Below are 26698 nucleotides of genomic sequence, written 5' to 3'. Positions count from 1 at the left end.
GGCCTCGCCGATTGTCATGGTACCGAAACCAGACGGTTCTCGACGGTTCTGCATGGACTTTCGTGCACTAAATGCCATCTCTACATTCGACGCCTATCCCATACCGCGCGTAGACGAGCTGATTGAAAGACTCGGAGAAGCCGCCTTCATAACAACACTAGACCTGACAAAGGGCTATTGGCAGGTGCCCCTCAGGGAAGCCGATAAAAAGAAAACGGCCTTCATCACGGACGAAGGATTATTCGAGTTTACCGTGCTTCCGTTTGGCCTGCATGGGGCCCCGGCCACTTTTCAAAGACTCATGAATGCGATCCTACAACCCTTCCCGTCATTCAGCTCAGCTTACTTGGACGACATCGTCATATACAGTGACACGTGGGAGGAACATCTGGGGCATCTGAAAACGATCCTCACCGCCCTGCAAGAAGCGGGACTGCACATAAACGCCAAGAAATCCAGAGCGGCGTTTACGAGGGTCAATTACCTCGGCTTTGTCTTGGGGGAGGGCTCTATCACCCCACAAACCTCCAAAGTCCGAGCTATACAGGCTACCCCCTTTCCTTGCACAAAAAAAGAACTGAGGGCATTCCTAGGCCTGATCGGATATTATCGGAGATTCATCCCCAACTTTGCAGACACCGCTGCCCCTCTTACAGATCTGCTGCGCAAGGGGAGTAAACAAAGGGAATTCCTGCAGCCCAGTCCCAGTGCCCTGCGCGCCTTCTCAGATTTGAAAGACATCATCACAAGCCAACCGGTGTTGTTATCCCCGAACTTCTCCAAGCCCTTTATCTTGGCCACAGACGCCTCGGACATGGGCCTAGGAGCGGTGTTGTCTCAGGAGGGGGGGGATGGGCTGGAACACCCCATTCTATTTGTTAGCCGAAAACTATTCCCGAGGGAAGCCAAGTACCCAACTATTGAGAGAGAGAGTGCCTAGCCATAAAATGGGCCATAGAAAAGCTTCAATATTACCTGGAAGGCAAACCATTTATCTTATATACTGACCACGCACCCCTGCAGTGGATGTATAAACATAGGAGCCAAAACCCCAGAATCCTACGATGGTTCCTCTCCTTGCAGCCATATGCCTTCACCATCAGACATAGGAAGGGCAGGGATAATGGTAACGCGGATTTCCTCTCGAGGGTCTTCCCTCTCCCCGAACGGGAGAATCCAGGGGGGGAGGAGTGTGACAGGGCGTGTGATACTGTAGGCCCGCCCTCCTGTAAGCAGAACTGTGGTACACCAGATGTCTCGTTGACCCCTTCTCTCCCCCTGCAGCAACCCGAGGTGACAGGACCACTGGAGAAGGCATTTCCTTATTACACGCAGGACTGGCCCGTGGGAACTGGTCAGGGCTCCTTTAACTTCGCCTTTCAGAATGACGAGGCCACTCCCACCGATGACGTCACGTTACTAGGCTACACAAAAGCGGTAAGATCCCGGAAGAGGACGGACGGCGTTTCCCAGGAGGCGGAAGGTGATTCAGTGTGGAGGACGATTCGAGAGCGGAGAAGCGGAGGTAGCAGTACGGAGGAAGCGAGACCGGAGGAAGACGACAAGCCAGGAGGCCAACGGTACCGCGAGTCGCCCGGCCACGTTCCCAGGGGAGGAGCGTGGCTCGAGCAGGTACGTGGAAGGGTAGCGGGTTGGTTGGGGAAAGCCAGCACACCGCCATTGTTAAACCCAGACCCGTAACGTCGAGACCGCATCCAGTACCCTCCCCTACTCTCGCCTCACACGTGCACCCCCCTTCACAGTCACAAGAGAGAGTGAGAGCACTGAACGCACTTGGTTTCCCTCACTCCCGGCCCCTACGTGTGTCACGGCGCTCCAGTCCCCCGTCCTAACCAGCACTTTTCGTCTCTTTTTGTTCTATACGGCGGAGGGAAGATTCGGAGGAGAACAAGAGAGGAGAATCCACAGCATCTGACCTGAAACGAACAGGAACGTGACGCCTGTGCATCGACCAGACAGTCCCTCACTTGAAGAGCTAGACACCCCGTTCTTGTACCGAACCATATAATAGGTTGAGAATAAAGTACTCGACCAACCTACATTCTCTTGTTTGTCGTCTCTGCCGCCCCTGCCCCGTCACAGGCTGGTTTGGGTGCCTTGGGTTTGTTGATGGCAAAGTGTACGCAGTGGTGGCCGGTCCATGGCAGCTGCGTTGTGTGGCTGAATTGGACGCTGTTTCCTGCCGCAAAGATGGGGTCCAGGGTGTGTCCTGCTCTGTGGGTCAGTCTGTTGACAAGTTGTTTAAGTCCTATGCTGGCGAGGTTGTCACGAAGGATAGTGGAGTTGGAGTGGCTGGGGTTGTCGAGGTGGAAGTTCAGGTCTCCAATGAGTATGTAGTTTGTTGAGGCGATAGCGTGGGCTGCTATGAAGTCGGTGATGGTGGTGGCGAAGGGTGTTCGGGGGTTGGGGGGTCTGTAGACGAGGGTACCTCGGACTGTGGATATGGGGTGGTCTGGATCTGGTAGTGCAGTTGTTCGGCAAAGGGGAAGGTTTCGCTGGAGGTGGTGAAGCGGAGGGTGCTTTTGTGAGTGATGGCGAGCCCCCCTCCTGGGTGGTTGGGGCGGTCTTTCCTCTGGATCTTGTATCCGTCTGGGATGGCGGTGCTGATGTCCGGGCCAGAGGATGTGTTGGTCCAGGTCTCTGTGAAGAAGGCAATATCGGGCGAGAGAGAGTCGAGTAGGTTCTAGATTGCCATGACAGGTTTGTGTATGGAGCGCACGTTGAGGATGCATTTTAGGGTGTCGCCGGTGTTGGTGTTGGAGGCCGGGGTGGGGGTGAGGGGCTGGCGGCAGTGGAGGCAGGAGAACTGGCCGTGGATTGTGTTCGGTGAGGCCTGTTGGCATTCTCTAAGTCTTCCAGGGTTGGGTGCGAGGAGGGTGGTGGTGTCGTAGCGATGGGTAGTGGGAGGTCCAGGGTTCCTGGCGCTGGCCACGATCGGGTCGCTGACGGGCGCAGACGGGCTTGCCTTTGGCATGCCTGTGGCACGCCGGCAGAGTGCCCGCTGCGCGCATCCGCAGCGCAACCGCGTAGCGGCCGCCATTAAGTAGGGGAGGTGGGAGGGAGGAGAGGCTGGAGCTGGGGAATTCCGGGGGGGAACTCCGGGGGAATTCTGGAGGGGAGTTCTGGGGGGGAGGGGCCGCAGGGGCAGCAGCGGCGAAAGGAACAGACAGGCACAAGAAAATAAAAACAGTGGTAGAATTAGAGCAAGACATAGATGGGCACAATAACAGTGGCACACCAGGGAAAAAATTAAGAAAAAAAATGGCTGAGAAAGGTTACGGTGGTTGCAGGCAGTCTGGTCCCAGTTGGAGTGGGCAGCAGGCGCAGGAGCGGGCAGCAGCCTCAAATCTCCCAAGGAGGAGGTCGGTGTCTCGAGGCAACAGACGGCACAGCAGAGCTGCGGGAAGAGAGTGGACCTAGACCGAGGGTCTTCATTGCAATACCTAGAAGACAATGAAACAGTTTTGGTTGCTTAATTAATGCAGAGATTCTGATGGGCACAATAGGGCATGCCAAAGGTAACTATATGATTAGGTGATTTGATGGCTTCAAAAGACACTATTTCTCTATGACTTCAAAAAGTTATTTGTAGAGGCACTGTCCTTTCTTCTACCAAACTATAGACCAGAGGAGAACAATCTCCAGATTGAACTAATTCTGGTCTTTCCTTAAGGAACAGTGGAACTTTCATATGAAAAATCCAGTCTTTGCCGATATAGAATCTGCTGGCCCAGAATCCAACAAGAAGAGTACCACAATTTATTCTGCACCTGGTCACTAAAGTTTTATGGTAATCAAAAATAAAAAGGAAGGTTTCTTTTTCAAAGATCCTACAAAGGTAATTTGATGACTATCCATCTATCACCCTTTATTAAAGGACAGGATGCAGGGTAAAACACCAGAGACCCCATGCTGAATATCACAAATAGCTTGTTCTGCAAAGTATTCAAAATCTGGCCATTCAAACATGTTTTTGAGAGATTTAAGAAACTACTCATAATCTGAAAGGATTAGATCATTGTCAGAGACCAATGGTATTGCCCAGAAGAGTGCTGGTCCAGTAAGTGAACTTACCACAGCTACGGGCTGCAAAAACAGAAGATGGTCTGCGTGATGAGAAACGCACCAGCTCTCCATGTCATTGTCCTCCTTCTCTTCTATACCCGATGTGACGTCTTCGTGTCAAATCCCCACCTAAGATTTTCTCCGATTGGGGAAACCAGGGATTCGGGAAAGATTTGGGAAAGAAAGTCTGCATTCCCGTTATCAGTCCCCTTCTGATGTTTAACCACAAAGGTAAAGGGTTGCAAGGACAGAAACCAGCAGAGGACACGAGGGTTGTGTCCCTTATTCCGGCTCATCCATAACAACAGAGCGTGGTCAGTTTAAAAAGTGAACTGTCTACCTTTGAGATAGTATCGTAGTTTCTCGATAGCCCACTTGATGGCAAGACATTCCTTCTCTATCACTGGATATTTTCTTTCCCTCGAAAAATAACTTCTGACTGATAAACAGAATGGGTCGTTCAAGGCCCTCTGGAGAGAGCTGGGAAAGAACAGTACCCAGTCCGATTTTGGATGCATCCGTCTGTAGAATGAAAGGGTTATTGAAATTGGGGGAGGCCGGGATAGTGGTAATAGCAGTTTTAGGGGGTTGAAATGATTCCCTAGCAGCAGGGGAAGGGGATAAGACATGCTTGGGTTTCGAATCCTTCTTCAGCAGGTCCGTGAGGGGTCCTGCTATCTCTGAATATTGCGGTATAAATCGTCTGTAGTACCCCGACAGTCCTAAGAAGGCCCTAACTTCTTTTTTTGTTGAAGGAAAGGGGGTATCAAGAATAGCCTTCACCTGTGCATGATGAGAATTATATCAACCTTCTTTACGGACATTCATGCTCGGGTTTACTGTGAAATACGTATCTTTGCTTAAGGGAGTGGGACAGTTCACGTACCCAGGGCCCGATTCACAGAACTAACTTAAGACAAAATCCTAAACTTACTACTTTTGGTATTCACAGAAGTTAGGATTTTGTCTTAAGTTAGTCTTAAGACAAACTTAAGACAGACTTAAGACAGACTTAAGACAGACTTAAGACAAACTTAAGACTGACTTAAGACAGACTTAAGACAGACTTAAGACAGACTTAAGTTAGGATTTTGTCTTAAGTTTGCCTTAAGTTTGTCTTAAGTCTGTCTTAAGTCTGTCTTAAGTCTGTCTTAAGTCTGTCTTAAGTCTGTCTTAAGTTTGTCTTAAGTTTGTCTTAAGTCTGTCTTAAGTCTGTCCTAAGTTTGTCTTAAGACAAACTTAAGACAAAATCCTAACTTCTGTGAATACCAAAAGTAGTACGTTTAGGATTTTGTATTAAGTTAGTTCTGTGAATCGGCCCCCCAATTTTTCGGGTGGGCGATAGGCACTCTGCAGGTTGGGGGAGGCGGGAGGTTTATAGCCGGTCATGCAGGGAGGCAGGGTGCGGGGAGAGGGGTGAAGTTGATGGGGTGGGAGGTTTATGTTATTTTTGGGGGGAGGGAGGTTTGTTGTTGGGTATTGTTTATGTTATGCAGCAATATTTCCTTTTTACAGCACTACAGGTCACAATTTCTGCTCATGTTACAATGAGGTCGGGGTCACTAGGGACGCTAATCCAAATCTTCCCTGGGATGCCCGCAACTGCTGGAACCGAATGGACTCCCACACGGACATACCGCACACCCTTCTATCCATGGTGTCACCAAAGTCCAATCCTAAACATGTTCCCCTCGCTCCGATCCCACTTAAATAAGATGTCCACATGCAAATGGGACCACAAGTAGATTTTAGGTTCCTCATGTAGAACGTTAACGGCCTTGGGTACAAAATCAAACGGGAGATAGTCCTCCAATACCTAAGGAGGCAAACACCAGACAAAGTCCTTCTTCAGGAAACGCACCTTATTGGGAACTCTTGCGGAGCCCTAAATAGGTGGGGATATAGTTTGGTTGCACATGAGGGGTTTACATCCGGTTCACGTGGGACGGGGATACTTCTACGCAGAGGCTGCCCGTACATAATACATAAGACCTGGACCAATGATAAAGGCAGAAAACCTAGCGCTCACCGGCACGTGGGAGGGGAAGACACTAAATGTCATATCAGTATATGCCCCCCCCTGGACTAAAGCACCTAGCGTTGCAGGACATGGGAACACTCCTCCTCTACCTCCCGCTTGGCCTATTGGTGCTAGGAGGAGACTTTAACCTCGCGATAGATGGTGCCAGGGATCGCCTCCCGCCACGCAGAAAACCCCTCGGGGGATCTCAGCTCACCGAGTTCCTGTCCGCCATGGGCCTTGTTGATGTCTGGCGGCAACTTAACCCCACCACCGTACAATTTACTTTCCACTCTGGGGCCCACAACAGTCAATCACGTATCGATCACATGTTCACCCACGCACTAGACATCCATGAGTTCTCCGAATCCCCCTGTCTTGCACGCGGTATTTCGGACCACTCACCTATCCTCACCACTATAACCATTGGCTCGTCCCCGCAACGTAAGACTCTCACCATAAGCCCCTGTGCCCTTAAGGTACCGCATATGAAAAAGACGCTAATCAAGGAAACTGTTTTGTACCTTAAGGAGAATGTAGGATCGTTCTCATCGGACCAAATTCTGTGGGGTGCATTCGGTGCAGTAATGAAGGGCAGAGCCCTAGATTAGATGGTCGGCCATAAAAGGGAACTTGTCAAGCATATAGCGGAGCTCGAGACAGATATCCTAGTTTTCTGTATCATATAAACTTGCTTAAAAAATGGATTGAGCCCCTACTAAAAACTCTTCACCATGGCTTTGACCCAAGGCTATCCGATGACGACCCTCCCTCCTTGGACACCTTCTGCAGCCTTGCCCCGCAGAACTTTACCTTCTCAGAGACTTTTTCTCATAATTTCTTCTAAGTTTGAAAGTAAGCGTTGATCAGACCCAATCCACTTCTTGTATCAGAACCACGCTGTATCGCAGTCAGCCATATTTTTTGTTTTGACCCTATCTCACGTGACTAGAAATCCGCAAGTGGCACTTTGAACTTTGTGTGCTGCATAAAAGCTTTACACATTGCCTCTAAGTTAAGACTGTTTGCCTTTTGTGCTAAGTTACCCAGAGTTAAGTACAGGTTAAATTAGTGTCTTTTTGTGGTTCACCCTGCAAGGGACTATGATTGTTGCTTGACCAGGGCTCACACCCCAGTCAACCAACAACCCAGTTTCTCACACCTGCCTCTTGCCCTGTGACCCTGCGGTGCCCACCAGTCTTCTTCATATCTTTTACGTGGCCCAGGGTGCTGCACTAGCCAACCCTCTCCACTTTGACTGAAGGTTTGAGCCGCTTCTACTGACAACTGTCCTCTAATATTCCTATGCTTCACAGGGGGCTGAACATCTCCAGTCTGTTGTCACTCAACTCTGCCCTAGGTCACGTTCACCATGTTGGGCTAAGCCCCGTACTAACCTTTGGAGCACTGGTGGGCACTCCTCCTTCTGTAATTCACATAATTTGCAGATCTTTGGCAGGCTATCGTCTGACACCTGAGTGTCACCGGGCTCACTCAAAGGCACAGTCAGCAGCATTCTTCACAGCCCAATAGCTCCTATCAGGCTCCTATTGGTAAGTACAAGCAGCCAGTCAGATCTCCTCTGTCATTTCCCTGTGACAGCTACAACAGTATCGGGGTTGGCCAGCTCTCATTGCTTATGCCACCATCTCTGTGGGACTTTGTGGGCAACAGGCTAGAGCTCTATTCTAATGTTGCTCATGTCTGTCACATTCTTCAACCATTCCATTCTTGACTGTAGGGATCAGAACAAGGAGAAAGGACTTAGCCAGTTGGATACTGGGGACTTTTCCACACTACATGAAAAAACAACACTGGGTAAGGTGCACTTAGGCTTATCTCCCGCTCTACTATAATTCATCTTATTGTGACAGAGTTTTTTAAAACTTTATTTATGATTTTAACAACAAAACGTGCACATTACACATATCGAGTGATCGAAAGAATAGCAAGTACAGTGAAGCTCAAGCCACTTTATCAATGCAATGAAGTGGTAAGAAATACATCGTGAACATGCGGTATGATCCATGTTTTATCTGCAAGAGACGATCTGTAGTTTAGGAGTGCCTGCCTGCTTATTGGAGTGTGTAGGTGCTGCGTTTGATTCCCGGCCTAGGAGAAGTGGGGTACGTGAAGCATCCTGCACCTTTGTACAGCAGGGTCTTGTCCCCCTCGCCCCTAGTCATCATCAGTCGCATTGGAGGGGAGTAAATATATGCGTAGTGGCTCCCGTATATCACGGGGCAGGATGTGGGTGGTTGCATCTGTGTGTATAGTTCACTATTAGTGTCACAGAAGAAAAGACTTCTGAGCCAGCTCTCCACGGTGGGTTGCCGTGTACCGCCCCCCGCAGTGTATCGTCGCCTCATGTTTTGTGAATAGGAGTGCAATTGCAGGAAACCTTCGGACTCCTTTTGGAACACGGCAGACATACCCCAGCAACGCCAGCAGAGGGGCTATCGTTATATCGACTATCTGAGGTCAGTCCAGTAGCTGGTGTATTTACACCATCACTTGTCCTTGCGACTTGCGTTATGTTGGCATGACCACAAAAATGACAAAAAATAGAGTTATGGAACACCTAGCAACATCAGTTGCCAGAAGCATCAGACCAAACTCTGCTAGCACTTTGCTGAAAAAGGCCACTCTCCAGACAGCCTGAGATGGACCATTAGAGAGGCACACTCACATCTGAATAAGCAGGCACTTTTCAGGAAAGAACACCGCTGGATTTTCCACCTGTCTTACGACAGAAATGGACTCAACAAAGATATCCCATGGAGTGAGCACAATAGATAACCTTCCCCGTACACAGCTGCTAGGTTATGTTATCCCACCATACTGCGACATTGAGGGTCCCCGTAATGAGCACTTCCTGAGTGATGTAGACGTCCAGAGCTGTCCGGGTCCCTTCAAATTTAATGTTTCACCTCTCTGTATTTGATAGGCGATCTATTGACACATTCCGCCCGCCTCACCCTCACTAAACTTTCTGATGTCCATATCAGTCAGGAGTGATTACCAGCTGGGCTCTCACTGTTTTTGAGGTGTTGACAATACATTGTTCAGTGTAATTTCAATTTTTAGCATATGCCGGTACATGCAGCATTTTCTCCAAGTGCCCGGAGTGACTGTTATGCTGCTACATCGTCACTGCGTGGCTTTACACCTTTTCCCACCGTTACTGATCACAAACACACCTTGATTCATTACTGGTACTGGTCATACTTTTACCGGTTGAATTTTTAATTCTTAGTGCATGCCAGTACATGCGGAATCCACCCACCTTGTATGTGACTCTATGTCGCTATCCTATTGGTTGATAATAACCTGCCTCTACCCTGTTGCTGCCTCCTATTCACAGAGGAATATCTACAGTCTCCTTGACCACGATTCCTCACCTAAGATGGTGCCCATGTTTACCCTACGAGTACTCTTGTGTCGCCCCACACACCCTTTCACATGTGACCGTGCCCCTTCCGTTACTCGCGTTGGATCCAGCAGCTCGCCGGGTACATATGCTGGACCTGCACACATCCCCCTTACTCTTCCAAGCATGCGGTGGGAGGGGTAGGTTCCCGGCAATGCCTTTAGGCTGAACTGTAAGTATTATTCCTGATCTGTGGACGCCCCTCAGCACTTGTGTGGTGCACGTCCATTATTACTCGTCTCTCTTGTTATTTACTACTTTGGAAAAATTTCTCTTTGCTTTTCAACCATTAGGACGTTAACTATTGTAACGTACACCCTCTGCCTGTAACTCGACGGAGTCTAATTACCACCCACATTGGGTGAGTTTTAAGCTGTAATAATTAGACGGTGGTTGGTTTTCCACCACCCTCACCTCAGTGCCTTCTTGTGTGTCACTTTTGTCACGTTTTGCTCTTTTGTTGTTACTTAGCTAAACACAGTTTGAGTTGCAATAACCACCCATGCATGAAACTTGTCATGTATTTACTTTAAGAGGCTTGTAGTGGTGTGGTTATAGGGGAAGAAGTACCAGGTCACACAGGATAGCGGTGCACAATAACTCGCTTTATTGATATTTGCCTAAGTATATATCGCAGGGAGAGCGCCGGAGTCCGCCTTTTCTGTACGTGGGCTCGGCACTTACTGAGACCCAAAATGGCCGCCACGCGCCTACGTCATCGCGTCAGCGCCACGACTAGAGCGCAACTCTACATATCTCCCTTTTTTCCTGTAACACAAACAACAAAACAATTTACTTGCGTGCATACTGCCTTCCGTCTCCCATCTCAAAGTCACTAAACCTTGCAGGTCTCACCACCGTTCTTCCCATCCGAGTACATCTCACCGGGGTGCATGTGGGGGAACCGGCACCCTCTTGGGAGGTTCTCGCATCTCCACCATCGGTGTTTTGGAGAACTCCTTTACTGGGAGTTCCACCAACGCTTCCCCGAAGTTCTGCGTTACCCCGTCCTTCATCATCATGTACTTCTGCATCTCCTCCACTTTCTCCTGGGTTGCATGTGTTATTGTCCGCCGGTATAGTCTCTGTCCCTTGAGACCGGAACTGTATCAACTGTCCTCTTTCCCTTCCGTTCCATTGCACGATCTTGTTGCACTTGGACATTCGGTCCTGCGACCACACCTTCCCGTCACTGAGTAGGGCTGACCTGTTGTAAACTTCTTCCACCTGCATCGGTGCACTGAATTTGCTGTCCCCCTTCCTTCGTAACTGGGCCAGTTTGACGCGAACCCACTCTCCTTTCTCTAGTTCCGTCTCTTTGACATTTTTCCTTTTGTTGTAGTGTTCTGCATAAATCTTTTGGGCTTTCTCTAGATTGTGGCGTACTACTGCAGGAGACCACTTGCTCGTGATGGTACGCTCCTTCCAAGCCACATTATCTTTCGTGAAGGGGTCTCTACCCCTTAGGATCTGAAATGGGCTATACCCCGTGCGGTAGGTGTGATCCTATATGCCCATAACATGCTCTTCAGTTCCATTTCCCAGTCTTTTTCGCTCACAATCGCAGCCTGTACCGACCCCATAATGACTCGGTTGAATCTTTCGGCTTGACCATTCCCAGCGGGGTGGTATATAGACGTGTGTTTGATCCTAATGCCATTCCTTGCCATGTAGGTGTTCCATTTGTCTGACACGAATTGGGGCCCATTGTCACTTAGGAGGGAACGTGGAATGCCTTCCCTAAGAAATACCGCCGTTAGGAACTTTAGTATCTTGTCCGTATCCATATCTTCTTGCACGTCCACCTCAGGCCACTTGGAGTATTTATCTACAAGTACCAACACGTATTTTTGGATGCCCTGATTGTCCAGTATCGGGCCCAGGATGTCTATGGCTAGGTCCTCCCAAGGGTTCTCTGGGTTGTCAAACTTCCCTAGGGGTGGTCGCATTAGGCTCAGGGATTTGTCCGCTCTTTGACATTGGCTACACTCCCGCACATGCCTCTCTATCTGGTTGTCCATCGCCGGCTATCAGTACACTTGCTTTGCTCGCATTTTTGTCTTGACAATACCCAGGTGGCCCTCGTGAATGAGAGTCAGAAGATGTGGGATCAACTTGTTAGGGGGGACTACCTTATCCCCTCTCCTTAGGAACATCCCTTGGTCACAAACAGACAACTCTTCTCTTACTTCGAAGAATTTCCTGAGCGTTGCCCCCATGTGCTTCTTTTCCGGCCAGCCCCTCAGGATGCATTGCTTGACCGCTTCCATGTCGGTGTCTTTCTCGTATGCTTCCCTCCATTCGTGCTTGCTTATTACTTGTTCATGATCTCCCATGTATGCTACTTTACAGTCCTCGTCTTCCGACGTCTTAGGAGCTTCCTCCATGGCCGACGCTCGGCTAAGGTAGTCGGCTACTTTGTTCTTTTGCCCTGGGATGTGCTCCACATCATACCTGTAGTCTAACAACTTCAGCGTCATCTTCGCGATGCGGGGCGTCGCCGTGGCATGTCCTGATGATGTGAGTACTTTGATCAAGGGCTTGTGGTCTGTCCTCAGTCGGAATCTCGTTCCCCATAGGAACTGACGGAACTTGTCCATGGCCCATACTACCGCCAGCATTTCTTTTTCTATGACGCTGTACCTTTGCTCCGTGGGAGACAGTGCTCGGGATGCAAAGCTAAGGGTAAACAGTTCTCCACTTTCCGACTCCTGCATACGGACTGCTCCCAGCCCACGCTCACTGGCATCCGTTGTCAGAACTGATCCAGCTAGTGGATCATATCCGCTTAGTGGGACGGCTGTGCTGATGTCCGTTTTTATCCTCTGGAACTCCTCTTGCGTTTCCTTGGTCCACTCGAATTTGGTCTTGTTCCGTATGAGTTGTCGCAAGTGGTGTGTCTTCGTAGCAAAGTGTGGAACGAATTTGCTATAGAATTCAGCCATGCCTAGGAACGACCTTACATCTTCTTTGGACTTGGGCGGCGGAGCATCGCATATCGCTTTGATATTGGACAGTTTGGGGGTGATCCCGTGGTCACTGATCACATGCCCCAGGTACGTGACCGACGTCATCCCGAACCTGCACTTCTCCCATTCTGCCGTGAGACCGTTGCGTTCCAGGACCTGTAGGACGGTGGACAACTTAGTGTCATGGTCCGCCTTGTCCATGCCCATTATCAGAATGTCGTCTTGGAAGTATTGCACTCCTTCTACTTTGCGAAATAGCCTGTGCATTAACTTTTGGAATACGGCTGCCGCCGAAGCCAGCCCGAAAGGCATTCTGCGGAACTAGTAGCAACCAAAGGGGGTTATGAAGGACGTTAGCTTCCTACATGAGTGGTGTAGTGCAATCTGGTGGTAGGCGGACGTGAGATCAATAGTCGAGAACCACCTTACTCCTTTGGTTTTGGCTAGCATCTCGTCTATCCTTGGCAAAGGAAACCTTTCTACTATGATATTTTTATTCAGCTCTCTCAGGTCCACACATAGACGTATTTTTCCATTTGGTTTCATGGCGACCACCAATAGAGCCAACCACTCTGCACTCGTTATTGGTTCTAGGATGCCATTTTCTTCCAGTCTATTAAGTTCCTGTTGCACCTGTTCTATAATGGCTAGCGGGATATTCCTCACTTTCTGACACACGGGTCGGGCATCCATTTTGAGATCGATCCTGTGCGTGAATTTTGTTAGTCTTCCTACTTTGCCCCCGAACACATTGGGAAACTCTGCCTTCAGCATTCCCGCTTCCGGTCGTTGTTCTTCGCTGGTCATTAAGACTTGTGTGGTCCCGCTTGGATTCAGCTGTATCCCTAGATCACCTTGGTCTACCCATCCTAGGACCGATGGACCTTTTTCTGCCACATACAACTTGCATCTGGCTTGTCGTTCCTTGAATTCAAACTTCAGGCGCCGGTATCCCACCATCGGGATGGGTTCACCTGTAAATGTGACGGGCGGATGTCTGGGGGCTCCAACCGGTCACCAATGTGGTCCTTGAACTGTTCTTCCCATACACTGCGTTGTATTTGTATGATGGTATAGGGGGATCCAGAATCCGCTACCATCTGTATTTGTACTCCTCCAATCACCAGGTCGCATTGTGGTTTCTTTGATCGGTTGCAATTTATTCCCATCACATGTTCGTCTATACATAGCACTCTGTCATCATCATCCTCGTTTTCTGGGTCCACCTCCTCCTCTTGTGCGATATATTTGACTGCTGTTTTCTTCTGCTTGCGGCGACATACCTTCTCATAGTGCCCGATTATTCAGCAAAACATGCATTTTGCTTTGAAGGCTGGACATCGCTTGTCGTGTGCTGGGTGCGACCGACTGCCGCATCTGTAGCACATGTCCTTGCCCTCCATGCTTGGTTTCTTCGCGGGAGACGGCCTGGGCAGCCACCTGGTCTGTGTCCTCGTGTCTCCTGTTGCTCCTTTGCCTTTCTCCGGTGGTTCAGCTTCCGTGACTTTGTTCACCATGGGTCTCGGGTTTGCCTCCTTTTTTGCCGCTTCTGCGCATCTCTTCGATAACTCTGCCTTCTTTACCATGGCTATCACTTCCTTTAACGTCACGTCGCCGTTGACCCACAACTTGTCCTGTATCGCCGAGTTGGTGGTGTGCATGACTATTTGGTCTTTGATGAACTCGTCGTGCAACGTGCCAAATTTACATGTAATGGCTAGTTTCCTCAATGCCGCAATGTATTCGTCTATGGACTCTCCTTCGGCTTGCTTCCTTTGTTGGAGGTTATATCTATCAATAGACGTGCATACCGCTGGTCTGTAGTGTTTGTTTAAGTCGTCTATCGCATGTTGGAAAACATCGTTGTCTGCCGCTTGCCTCGGCGTGGGAACGATGTTCTGAAACATTCTGATTCCTTCCGGTCCCAGATTGTGCAGCAAAATCCTTCTTTTCCTGCCTCATCTTCCAGGGCTTCTACATAATTCATAAAGTATTCCCTCCAGTCCTCCCATTTCATCGACGGTTCTCCCGGTTTGGGTAGGAATGGGATTGGTGTCATGAGCGAGGATGGCTGGGCACACATTTTCACTGTTCTCTCCAGTGACTCGTCTTCACCCCTTGGGCTGCCTGGCGTGCTCAGTCTCTGCCGGCGCGGGGGGCTTTGGTGTGCCGCCGCTCCGTCGCCACTGCTTCGCTCAGTCTGCTCCGCCAGGGCCTCCCCTTCTGTTTTGTTCGTTATATTTCTTCTCCGGCAGGTGCCTAGGGGTCGCTATGTATTGAGCGCCTCCCCCCCGTGTCCATGTCTGAACAGCTAGTGGCACTCTCTGCAGTGGTCGGACAGGAGCACGGCCCTCCCCAACCTGCCAGCTATGTGGGTTGCTCTCGCGGAGGTTCTGGCGCATGTGTCACCTTCCCCTTCTGTGCCCCTTTGCTTGGGTTCTTGCTTGTGGCTCTAGTTTCTCCTGTGCAATCACGACCTGGAGGATCCTTGGGTGGTGCTCGAGACCCAGGCTTCCCCATTGCCGTACTCTCCCTCCTGTGTACCTGTATGGTTATCTTGTGCTCTTCCTCCGGTTCCTGGCCACGTGTTCACTGTGTGCAGGCTCCCATCAGACTTCCCCGTTTTTTTCCAATCCCAGTCCTTGTCGCCATTTGTAGTGGTGTGGTTATAGGGGAAGAAGTACCAGGTCACACAGGATAGCGGTGCACAATAACTCGCTTTATTGAAATTTGCCTAAGTATATATCGCAGGGAGAGCGCCGGAGTCCGCCTTTTCTGTACGCAGGCTCGGCACTTACTGAGACCCAAAATGGCCGCCACGCGCCTACGTCATCGCGTCAGCGCGATGACTAGAGCGCAACTCTACAAGGCTGCCTTATCTATTTCCATTTGATTCATTATGACTTATGTTTTTGTGCCTTTTTGTCATTTTATTTGTGTAGGTCGGTCTGACTCATAAAAAGGTACCTCAATACTAGGTTTGGAGTGCTTGGTTCATCCCTGAGAGCATCACCGAACCAACCACTGTGTAGATAGTGTAGTCTACCCCTTTTGGTCTGGACAAATCGCCACGTGATCCCTGACACATAAGGTGAGAAACATGTTGACCACTAACTTGTAGCCACCTCTACAATTATACCAGGGGTAACACCATTGTTGTTTTTAATTGGGACCAGTGGGCTCGCAGATTAAGGGCCAGATATAGGTGGCTAAATACCGGTCGGTAACGCCGAAATTCGTAAAATTCCTGCGTTATCGACCGGTATTTACCCATGTGCGATGTAGGTATTACCGAACGCCATCGCTAATAAGGAATCGGTAAAAATAAGGGAAACCAGTTACCGATTCCTTATTTAGCGATTGGCAGACACCGAAACACTAAAATACCGAATCGGTAAATAAGAAATCGGTAAATAATCCCAAATGCGATGTACCAAAAATAGGTAATACTGAATTTGCCAAAAATCGGAATTTAAGATTCGGTAATTACCACTGACTCCAAACAGGTGGTAATCAGGTGCACTGCATAAAAACAGCCCCAAAATGCAACAGTGTGAACACAATGGCGGCCCTCTACGTTATAGCAAGGCGGCTACGTTTGCGAGCAGCAGGACTGAGGGTCTGGAGACGGGAGGAGCGTGTGTACAGACTGCGTGTCACACTGTTCCAAATGACTGAGGCAGAAATACATGAGAGGTACAGGCTACACCCACAAACCATCCTAGACCTGATATGGGACCTGCACCCATTCCTGGTGCATCAGACACCAAGGGCGCAGGCCATACCAACACATGTGCAGGTGCTCTGTAGCCTGCACCTACTTGCATCAGGAAGTTACCAGGGTGTGATAGCTGTGGCAGGTGGTGTGTCACAGAGTTACCTTTCCCGTTTCTTCAACTCCTTCTTGGATGCCATGATGCAGAGAATGCATCACTACATACGCTTCCCCAGCACACAGGCGGAACTGCAGAAGACAAAGCTGGATTTCTACCAAAAGGCACAGTTTCCACATGTAATAGGGTGCATTGATGGGACACACATACCAATCTGCCCACCTGCTGCTACAGAATACATATACCGCAACCGCAAATCCACGCATTCCATCAACGTGCAGGTGATATGTGATGCAGACAATATCATCACTGACATCGTGGCCAAATTTCCAGGGAATACCCATGACTCTTACATATTCAGGAACAGTGGGATCTACACACGTCTGGCTGGTGGTGAATTTGGACAAGGATACCTGCTAGGTAAATCAATGTGACACACCCTGATGTATACCTTGGATGAATATATTGGTGACTCGAATTAATGTCACTTCCTTTCCCATTTAGGTGACAGCGCATATGCCGTGCGGTCATTTATCCTAACTCCATACCTCAACCCTTCCACCCCAAGGGAGAGGAGATACAATGTGGCACATAAAAGCACGCGCAGCGTTGTGGAGCACACCTTTGGACTACTAAAAAGCAGGTTCCGTTGCCTCCACAAAAGTGGAGGTGCACGTCAGTATCGCCCCATCATCTGCTGCAAAATAATAGCAACATGTGCAATGCTGCATAACCTTGCCACAAAGAAAGGAACAGCAGTGGAACTAACTGACTCTGAGGACGAGGGTGAGGACTGTCCACAGCCAGAGCACAGCGCAGCAGGTGTGGCAGCAGCACACAGACGGGCTGAGATAACACGCAACTATTTCTGAGTAAGTAAGGAGACATAGCCAGTTACTGTATGTGAGTGATGGTGTTTAATGATCATAGCACACCACCACAACTTAAAGTGCTTCACGTTAGGCCTAAATCAAATGCAGTGTCCATATAAGAAATGGGTTACCTCACCCATTTGAGGAAAACCATGTTAAGGCTGGCTCTACTTCCTGAGCCCACGCGCTGCACTGCTGCGTTCCTTGGCCACACTGTCCTCACTGCCAGTCTGTCCTGTGGCAGCGCTGTGGCGTTCACTGCGTCTCCTGGACTCTGTGGGAGGGGGCATGATGCTACTGCGGCTAGTAGCCTATTCACTTTCACCCCCATCACCTGTAGTGGCTACCTTGTCAGTTTGTAGCACTTCTAGTTCACTGGTCACTGTGACCAGCCCCCTTGCCACATCACGGCTGCAGTGGGCCATCTCCTCCTGCATGGCCACCGAGCGCCTGCACAGCAGAGAGGTGGTAGTGGAGAGGCGGTTCACCGCCTTGGTGTAATTGTCAAGTTTCAGCCTCTCCCTGCGCCTTGACAAACGGTCCTCATCTAATTTGCTGCACAGCAGCCTCACAGCCTCGGACACGTCCCTCATGCCCTCAGCCACAGTAGTGATCATGGAACAGATGCCCTTCTCAATACGCTGCATGTGGCCATTCATCTGTGCCAACTCCCGCTGTAGTGACCTAATTGCTTTTCCTTGCAGGCGCTGGACCTTCAACATGTTCCCTTCAATGCCAGCGAACACACTCTCATCTTCGCACTGAGAAGGAGGACTAGCTGCCCTTGCCCTGCGGCGTCTGGAACGAGTGTGGGCGAGCTCTGTGGGGGACTGTGAGCCTGCCCCGTTGGCACCCTCAGCCACCATGGACTGTTGTCCTCCTGTGCTGTCCTCCTCGGACACCTCCATCTGCTGGAGGGTGGCCACTGAATGCCTCCTGCCTCTCGGTGCTGGTGGCGTTTATGGTGGCGGTGGTGATGGTAATGGTGGTGGTGGTGGTGGTAGTGGTGATGGTAGCGGTGGTGGTGGTGGGGTGGTGTGCCCTGCAGGCGACTGGACATCCTCCTCTTGTCTCCTCTCTGTCCTGGGTGCCTTTTCTTTGCTCCCCTCTGCTGCCCTGCGAGATGGCTCGCCTGTGAAGACAGAATGTAAATTTTCTCACTTCTCTGGCAGCATTTGCATTGTAATAAATTTCATGCCTCCCAATCACACTGACTGTCCTCTGCTTGCTAATTGCTAATTGGTGTCACATGCCTTTGGGTTCAGTGGACTGACTGTTCTGACATGTGTTACTTCTGACTATATCTCCCATAATGCATTGCAGTACTGGAGTGGGTGTCCCTATGCCTCTTTGGGGATTGGGGGTAGGGAGTGGGGGGCACAGCATGCTGTGAATGCATCTTACCTTGTTTGTTGGCAGCTCTGGCTGAGCTGTCTGCATCCCCAATCCCACTCACACTCTCCGGCTGGAGGGTTGACTCGACCAGGAGATCCAGGGCAGTTGGTGCAGGTGCTGTGTTCCTCCCTCCACCTGTACGGTTGGCCTGCCTCTGCCTCTCTGCCAGCCTCGCCTTAGCAGACTTCCTCAGATCATACCATCTTTTTTTTAGGTGCTCAATGGAGCGCTGGGTGACTCCGATGGCATTTATTTTTCCTTGAATTGCAAGCCAAATCTGCCTTTTCTGTGACTCAGGCATGTGCAGGGACTGTTTGCCAAATAATTTCTTGTGGTCCTTGGTCACATCCTCAATAAGGACTTCCAGCTCCCTCTCACTGAATTTGTGCTTCCTTTTTCTTTCACCTGCCTCCTTCTCCCTCTCCTGCCTGTCTATTTTGCTCAGTTTTGTTTGCAAAATTCAGTTGAGTTGCTCCTGGCTTCTCTGCTCTGCTCCCTGCCTCACAATCAGCTCCAGGTTCAGTGCAGATGCATGGGTGTGGCCACTTCCTGTTTGGTAGGTAATGAGGATGCACAGGATTGGCTGATTCCACAATTACCGATTTTTTAAATTACCGAATCGCTAATTACCGAATCGGTATTAAGGATTTGGTGATAACGTATCGGTAAATGGGAATCGGTATTTATTTTTTACCGATTCATTCCGAATCGCTATTTATTAACGATTTTCACCGAATCGTTAATTTCTATCGATTCATTACGTACATCTGGAATACAGAGTTCTTAATAACAAATCGGTAAAATTCGCTATTAAGGACTCGGTATTTCAGGATTACCTACATCTGGCCCTAAATTGTTTTCATAGCATCATGGCGCCTCATTTTATTTCTTCCCACACCATCATTTCACATACCCTGTCCACATCTACACCACAAGGCACCATACCCGCACCACACCTAACGGCTTGGGAAAAAGATCTCCGACAAAGAGCCCCTCACAGGGTGCCCGTCAGGCATTGCAGCGCCGGCCTAACAAAGAGCAAGCCCTATGATGAAGCATGACACCCAACTGGGTGTGTGAGGTCTCACTTCCCAAATTGGGACACACCCTGTCTACACTTTAGAGTGAGGGTGTTTACGACCCAGCCTCTAACCCCCACCCATCCCCCTACCATAGGAACTGCATACCTCTTCCTCTGAACCAGGCTCTCTGTGGTTTGTATGCTGGACCTACAAGTGCCCCACTTCCCTCTTTTTGTTGTAGTATGTGGGGACACTGCCACGCCCGGTGCATGAAGTCAGTGTCAGTAGTGTGGCACTTGGGGCAATGCGATGAACGGGTTGAATCGATCCTGGCCAGCAGTTTAGGCATCAGATATATGTGGCACAGAAATTTAAAATGTAGCAACTTGTCCCTGTGTTTGAGGGAGACCAGTTTGGTCTGTGTGCAGCAGTAGTGCCATATATTGTCAGGTATAGGGAGTTGTAGGTTCTCCAACCAGGTTTCTCAGAGACGGTGGTCAGCCATGGGCAGCAAGTCTAGGCACTTGCGATATAATTGTGAAACTACATGCTCGCCAGTGTCATCCTCAATAAGTGCGGAGAGGGGGGTGAAATCTTCGGGGGGCAATGGGATATGTGGGGACCTGTGCCGCCTGGGCCCCATGTACTGTAAATTGAATCTGCCCAGAGGTGCATGTCTGTGAAACGGGAGTCATCGGTCCAGGAAATAACATGAACCCAAGGGAAAAGGTCCCCTGTGGTATACATTGTGTATTGATTGAGAGTGTGTGTGACGGTGGAGTCTAGCAGTGGGGGAAGCCATCGGTTGCCTGCAAGCAGCAACAGGGGCATGTCGTGGAGAGTTGCTGGATGTCCCTTGTGTCCAAAGGTAGCCCAGGTGGGAGCAAAACCACCAGGAACGTAGGGCCAGATAGATCCCTATAGATTTGACTGTATGGGAGCCTTGCATTCCCATGATACCAGTGATATGCATATGGCACTCTGATAACACATAGTAAAGATGAACATAGGAAACGCCAAACTCACCCTTCTCGTACAGCTAAGTGAGAATATACCACACCACCCTTGGCTGGCGGACAGCCCAGATCAATCTCACGAAGAGCCCTGCAGCGTGGCAAAGAAGGCGTTAGTTAAGGGGATAAGTACATTTAGAAACAGATAAAGGAATTTGAGCTGGACAATCATTTTGATTATTGCGATGCGCCTTGCCAGCGATAGCGGCAGTCGGATCCACTGCTCGACCTGGATGGTTAATTTGTCAATAGCGGGGCCATAATTGAGGCGAAGGACCTTCTCTTTGTCACAATGGACATGGACCCCAGGTATTTGACAGAATCAGCACTCCACAGCAAAGGGAAAATGCTGTGGAGCTGTTGAGTAGATTTAGTTAGTGGGAAAAGTTCTGACTAACTTCAGTTGATTTGGAGCCCGGAAAAGACGCTGACCCGTTGGATTTTCTGTATTACTGGGTTCAGGTTTACAGTGGGGTTCTTTAGGAAAAGCAATATGTCATCTGCGTAGAGTGACAGTAGCAGTGGGCCGGTTTTGAACTGTTAACCTCGCCTGATATGTCTTTCCTATAGGTGCCAGACCAGGTGGTCCATTGCCAGTATAAAGAGGAGTGAGGAGAGGGGGCAACCCTGCATTGTGCCTCTGTACAACGAAAATGGATCACTCAGAAAGCCATTAACGCGGATACTGGCCACGGGGCAGGAGTGAAGGAGTCGGATTAGAGAGGTAAATACGCAGGGGAGTCAAAGCTTCCGCAACACCGACCATAGAAAGGGCGACTTAAGTGAGTCGAACGCCTCCTCTGCATCTGCATCTATCTGTGCCGGATATGGCTAATTTGGTGGTGAGCAAGCTTTGAACCAGCTTCCGGTCCTGACATAGAATGAAAATTGTTCCTAACTATCATGTAGGAAAGTTTCAATTCTATTAAATACGTGGAGGTGAGGATTATCCCAACCGACAAGAAGGTATTCTCTTTGGAGTCCCTCCCTAGGGCATAAGTACAGGTTTATGATGATGTAGGATTTTAATGTATACTCTATGGCTGACTTGTTCATGTGCAAACGAATGTTTAGGAATTATGACGATCACAACTGAGACATTTTAACATTCGCACACTGCCAAAGGGAATTCAACATACCTAACACAAAACACTATCGGTATCTTCAATTACGTCACTGGGTCCTACAACCCGAGCTGAGAGAAGGGGCGACTAGAGGACTCACGGCCGTTTTGTGAAAGGGGCCATCTCCTTCTTATACTCCTTATTACTGCGCACACTACCGTGTAGGCGCCCACGCTAACTGGAATTCTGGGAACACACACTAGGCCAAGATATCATAGACACTCGGTGGCAAGCTCTCTGAAGGGGCATAAAACGCCATTGTCACTCCCTCAGTCAGCGCAAAGCCCACAACAAGATAATGGTTGACAGGTACCTGAACCCTGGGAAACTGAAAAAAATATTTCCTAACAATTCGGACCTTTGTTGGAGGGGCTGCCACCTTCTGGGCGACTTCTGCCATATATGGTGGGACTGCCCGTCAATTTGCCCCTTTTGGTCAGAAATCCTGGCTCAAATCAAAGAGATATTAGGCTATTCTCTACAGGATTCCTCAGAGTTCATGTTGCTGGGCTTGAGGGACCCAACCTTGAAATACCAAACTAAAACCGACCAACCCATTATATGGCTCTGCCTGAGAGCAGCTAAAACAGCAATAGCTGCCACCTGGAAAAAGAAAGTCTCTCCAGCCGTAACACAATGGCAAGCTTGGATATGGCAGGCACTCACTATGGAACATATGAGTAACATATATAGAGATGAATTAAAAAACTTTGAATATGCCTGGGGTCCCTTGGTCAAATATCTATGCAGTGGTCTCCCATTAACCACCTGCCCCACGAGAGTTAGAGCATTGCACCTGTTTCAGTTTCAATCTGAGGCACCACGAACGTACAAAACTACCTCAAGATTAGACTAGCTGCTCCGGAGCCCCGAGACCCCGTACATCCCAAACTGTTAACTTTACCCCACTATGATTTACTTTCTCTCTCTCTCCTCATTATAGCTCAGCTTCACACACCCCTACCCCAATCCTCAAAAGCGAGAAATACATATCTACATTCCACAAGGAAAGGGGAGGGATTGGGGAGGTGGAATGGACTGACGCTGCAGATGATATGTTTCTGATTTTGTTATTCTTTCCATTTGTTGTACCAACCAGTGATGTAGATTTGCAGGTAATACCTGAAGAAATAACTGCATGAGAAACTAATCAGAATACCGGACAGAATCTGTACACGGTAACAGACGGCTGATAGCGCTATCCAAATGCAAAGATAAGATGTATTACCATGGTTGTTCATTGATGTTCTGTAAAAACTCAATGAAAACAAGTTTGACAAAAGCATTATGACGATACGCGAGGTATGGATCTATCCCTAACTCTTATCTTTGGTCATAGGTTTCGAAGACAACAATTCGGACCAGTGAGAAAGAAACGAAGACCTGACTCGCGCGATGAAAGAGGGTGAACAAAGGCGAGGAAGGACTATGTATGCAATCGGGGTCCTGGATTGGCTACCCCTGTGGACTACAAGCATCTAGCTATTGGCCTTAATGGAAGCCTTCTCCCAATGTCTCATGGGACTTTTAGTTTAATTGTGTTCTTTTTTTTAAAAAAAAGGTTAAAGATGTGGTTTTTCTTCGCTCCTTTTTAAAAAAAAAAAGATTGAAGCAGATCTTGTTATTAAGGGCTGCTTTAATAAAATCGAAGAAAGTTGAAGCATAATCCTTGCCTGCTCATCCTTAATAGAATTGAAACTTTCCTACACGATAGTTAGGAACAATTTCATTCTATATCAATAAGGTGCTTCTGTAAGGTGTCTAAAATCTGCTAAATCACTGGTCACCTACTCCATTTCTGTAAAGTACAAAACTTTAAAAAGCATGATTGCACTATGATGCCATTGATCAAAAGTGAAAGTGCGCTTGCGCAGTAAAAAGCTAAATAAAACAAAAAGTACTGCAAATAACATTTCCAAATCAGCATAGTGTTTCTAAGAACATTTCCAAAGCCGTAAAGAGCTTCAGGGAGATAACTTGGCCACGCGAAACCTCAACCATCTACCCCTTATCTATTATGATTTTTTTTTAAACATTTGGGCTGGAGAACTACAATACTAGATCATGACATGGTCATGGAATGGTAGCGGGATCCTGCCACTCATCCATCAAGCGGCCATTGTGATTACACATGAGCCAGGCTGCATGAAAATATCTGGACACAGCAACAACAACCATTTCTCTAGTGTCTGATCGTAAAGCTCTTAATGCAACTGCATATTGGTATGTCCTTTGTATTCTTATGGGTATGTTGTTGTGCTCATATTATCAGGTGTTGAAGCGTTTCGGCCTATGAGTACAGGCTTCCTCAGGACAACAACAAAGGTTAAGTGTCAATCCATACACTACAGTGCACAATAAAATCAAAACTGTTACTTAAAAACAAATTATTGACAAATTACATTTGTTACAGAACATGCTATTGCTAATATTGTACTTAAATATGTCACCACTGCCAAAGTGTGGATGTTGCCTCCTCCACCAGTGCGATAATCTCCTGCAGAGAAAGTACACCCCAAGCACCAGACCATGCCTAAGATTCCTTGACAATGGATGAACAGTGGGCGTCATCAGAGGTCCCCCTTGTGTGTTATAACTGGGTGAGCAAAAGTGTTTCTTAGGTGACATATACCATAATAAATACCATAATAAAACACTGGCTATATTAATTGGGAACACGCTACTGTACAAATGGATCTCACCACACCTCATGTGTATAATACAGAATGACCACTCTGTAGGAGGCCATCTGTAGAAGGCATTTGGACATGGCTGTTCCAGCCAGTGCACAAAGTGAGTTGTGTGAGGTTGAGTAATGACCCACATGGCACACTCCACTTGACTGGGCAGATTATCGCCTCACTCCACACGTCCCGACGCAGCACATAGAAAGGAGAGGGAGGGAGGTGGATACCGCAGAGTTCGGGGAAGGGAGGGGAGGAAGGTGTTTGATTGTTCTACATGACCAAGGGGTCTTCCTCCAATTGCAAGAATGTGTTCCAAGTTTGCCTGCTTATTTGGCTAGGACTACATAAGCAACTCAGGAGGAGGGATGCTATCTTTTTGGAGGGAGTTGTACTGTACTACTAGAACTACAGTGTGGGGTGGCGTGGGCCCCCTCAATGTGAGATGCGATGCACTATGCTTTGTACATTGGATGAAGATTGACAATGTTTCAATAAAGTCTGCTTGCAGAAAAAGAATGTAGAATGACTGAGAAGTGCTTACAAGTTATTTTACAGCAACACCAACCAGTTATGTCAGCAGTTTTTACCCGTTTAACTTCTGTGGACCCCCACTGAGTCATTATTGGAAGCCGGGGACCTCGAGCCGAAGAACTTTCTATGATGCAAACCTCAAAAGAATACAGAAACATGTACACACTTAACAAATGCTCAAATATTGACATATTTACGTTTATTTCAAAATCAAATATAGAAAACATTTTACAATTTTCAATTTTGCGTCTTAAATTATATATAATTTATTCATTTTATTGTACTTGTTTTAATATTATAAAATTTTGGACCCCCTGAGTAGGCCTTGCCCCCCCCAAGTGGGCCTCGGACCCCAGGTTATGAACCACTGATTAATGCCATATATGCGCTGGGGGACACACTCTTAATCCTCGTATCTCTATAACGAAAGTGTTTCAGACAATGCCAGACTGGCTGACGTTCAACTGAGTGTTGAAGGCAAAAGCACACAGTAAATAGATATGTTGTAAACAAATCTGAAATTGCAGCGTATAACAAAACCATCAACTAAATAACGCGATTCGAGGGGATTCCTCCATCCAGCAGACCGCTAACGAGCTGGACCACCCAATGTTTTTTCATATCAGCCGTATCACAATCTACAAACCGTGATGTGCTACCAGTGTGCTCAGGGGGATTCCTCAATCCAGAAGACCGCTAACGAGCTGGACCGCCAAATGGTATCGTGTATCAGCCATGTCACAAGCAACATGCAAAGTGCTTGGGAAATGTAGGCGTGTGACGTAATGTCACTTGGTTTAAACATGCAGGACTGTCATCGTGGGAGGTCCAAGGATGTCTTGATCCACCCAAGGCTGAGATCTAGGATGCAAACTGAAATACACTAAGAGGTCCTGGCTTAAAACTAATAAAATCGGGTTCTAGTTGTATGTGACACAGAAGAAGGCCTAGACTGGCCACCATATTAGAAGGTTAACGACTGCCAATCGAGAACAGATGGAGAATACAGAATAGGATAAGACCACATGCAGAAACTCCAAACAGTGCCATAAAGAATGGAGAAAAATCATTCCTCAATCAAAAATCTCTGAAGGTTCATCACAAAAAGGTATACATAAATGTAAAGGATATAATGATCTCTACTAATAAAACAAAGCTATTCTGACACCAGAACATACACATTAGCGAATATATTATATGTACATATACATAGAATTGCAATTTGTGAAAGTAAGAAGACCAAATTGTGAAAAGAAAAGGAGGGGTTTCATACCTGGGGTAAGGACCCTATTTCATCATTCTCATTCAATCTATTAATAGCAGTCCTACATCTCTCAAAGAATGTGGCTTCCATTCTCAGTAGGGTATGTTCTGTGGACCCACCCCTTGCATCAGTCATAGCCGCCCAAATTACAGACCATTTAATGTCATTTTCAGTATGGTAATGGTTCTCAAAGTGTGGACTACCGGTACCCATAGGATTTTACATGAGATCCTAGAGACCTAGATCAATGTTGCAGGATCTGATTTTTTACCGGTTGGCTGGTCTCCCCAATGTAAAACTTATAACATGGGTATGAAATATAATATATTACAGTTCTAGTACTGCATTTTGAACATTGTTTTCGCAATATATATTATGTATATTAATTCCACTTATTTTTGGTTCTTTTGAAATAACTAGACCCAAAAGAGGAGAAGTTTACTTCAATTCAG

At 48.1% G+C, this 26698-nt stretch overlaps 1 protein-coding gene across 1 annotated transcript in view; it reads right to left on the bottom strand.

Moving 5' to 3' along the window:
• Positions 1-17237: 17237 nt before the first annotated feature.
• LOC146860170 (uncharacterized) overlaps positions 17238-26698 on the bottom strand; it is a 36374-nt gene continuing 26913 nt past the window's right edge. The window contains exons 4-5 of the mRNA XM_085644005.1: positions 25039-25119; positions 17238-18342 (exon numbers count right to left, since the gene is read on the bottom strand). Coding sequence (XP_085500131.1) covers positions 17522-18118 — 597 coding nt within the window. The 5' untranslated portion in view covers positions 18119-18342; positions 25039-25119 and the 3' untranslated portion in view covers positions 17238-17521. The remainder of the gene's footprint in view (positions 18343-25038; positions 25120-26698) is intronic.

This window comes from Triturus cristatus, chromosome 3_1, assembly GCF_964204655.1.
Source record: "Triturus cristatus chromosome 3_1, aTriCri1.1, whole genome shotgun sequence".
In the NCBI taxonomy this organism is placed as follows: domain Eukaryota; kingdom Metazoa; phylum Chordata; class Amphibia; order Caudata; family Salamandridae; genus Triturus; species Triturus cristatus.
The sequence above is the reverse complement of the archived record's forward strand: the minus strand, read 5'-3'. Positions and strand labels throughout refer to the sequence as shown.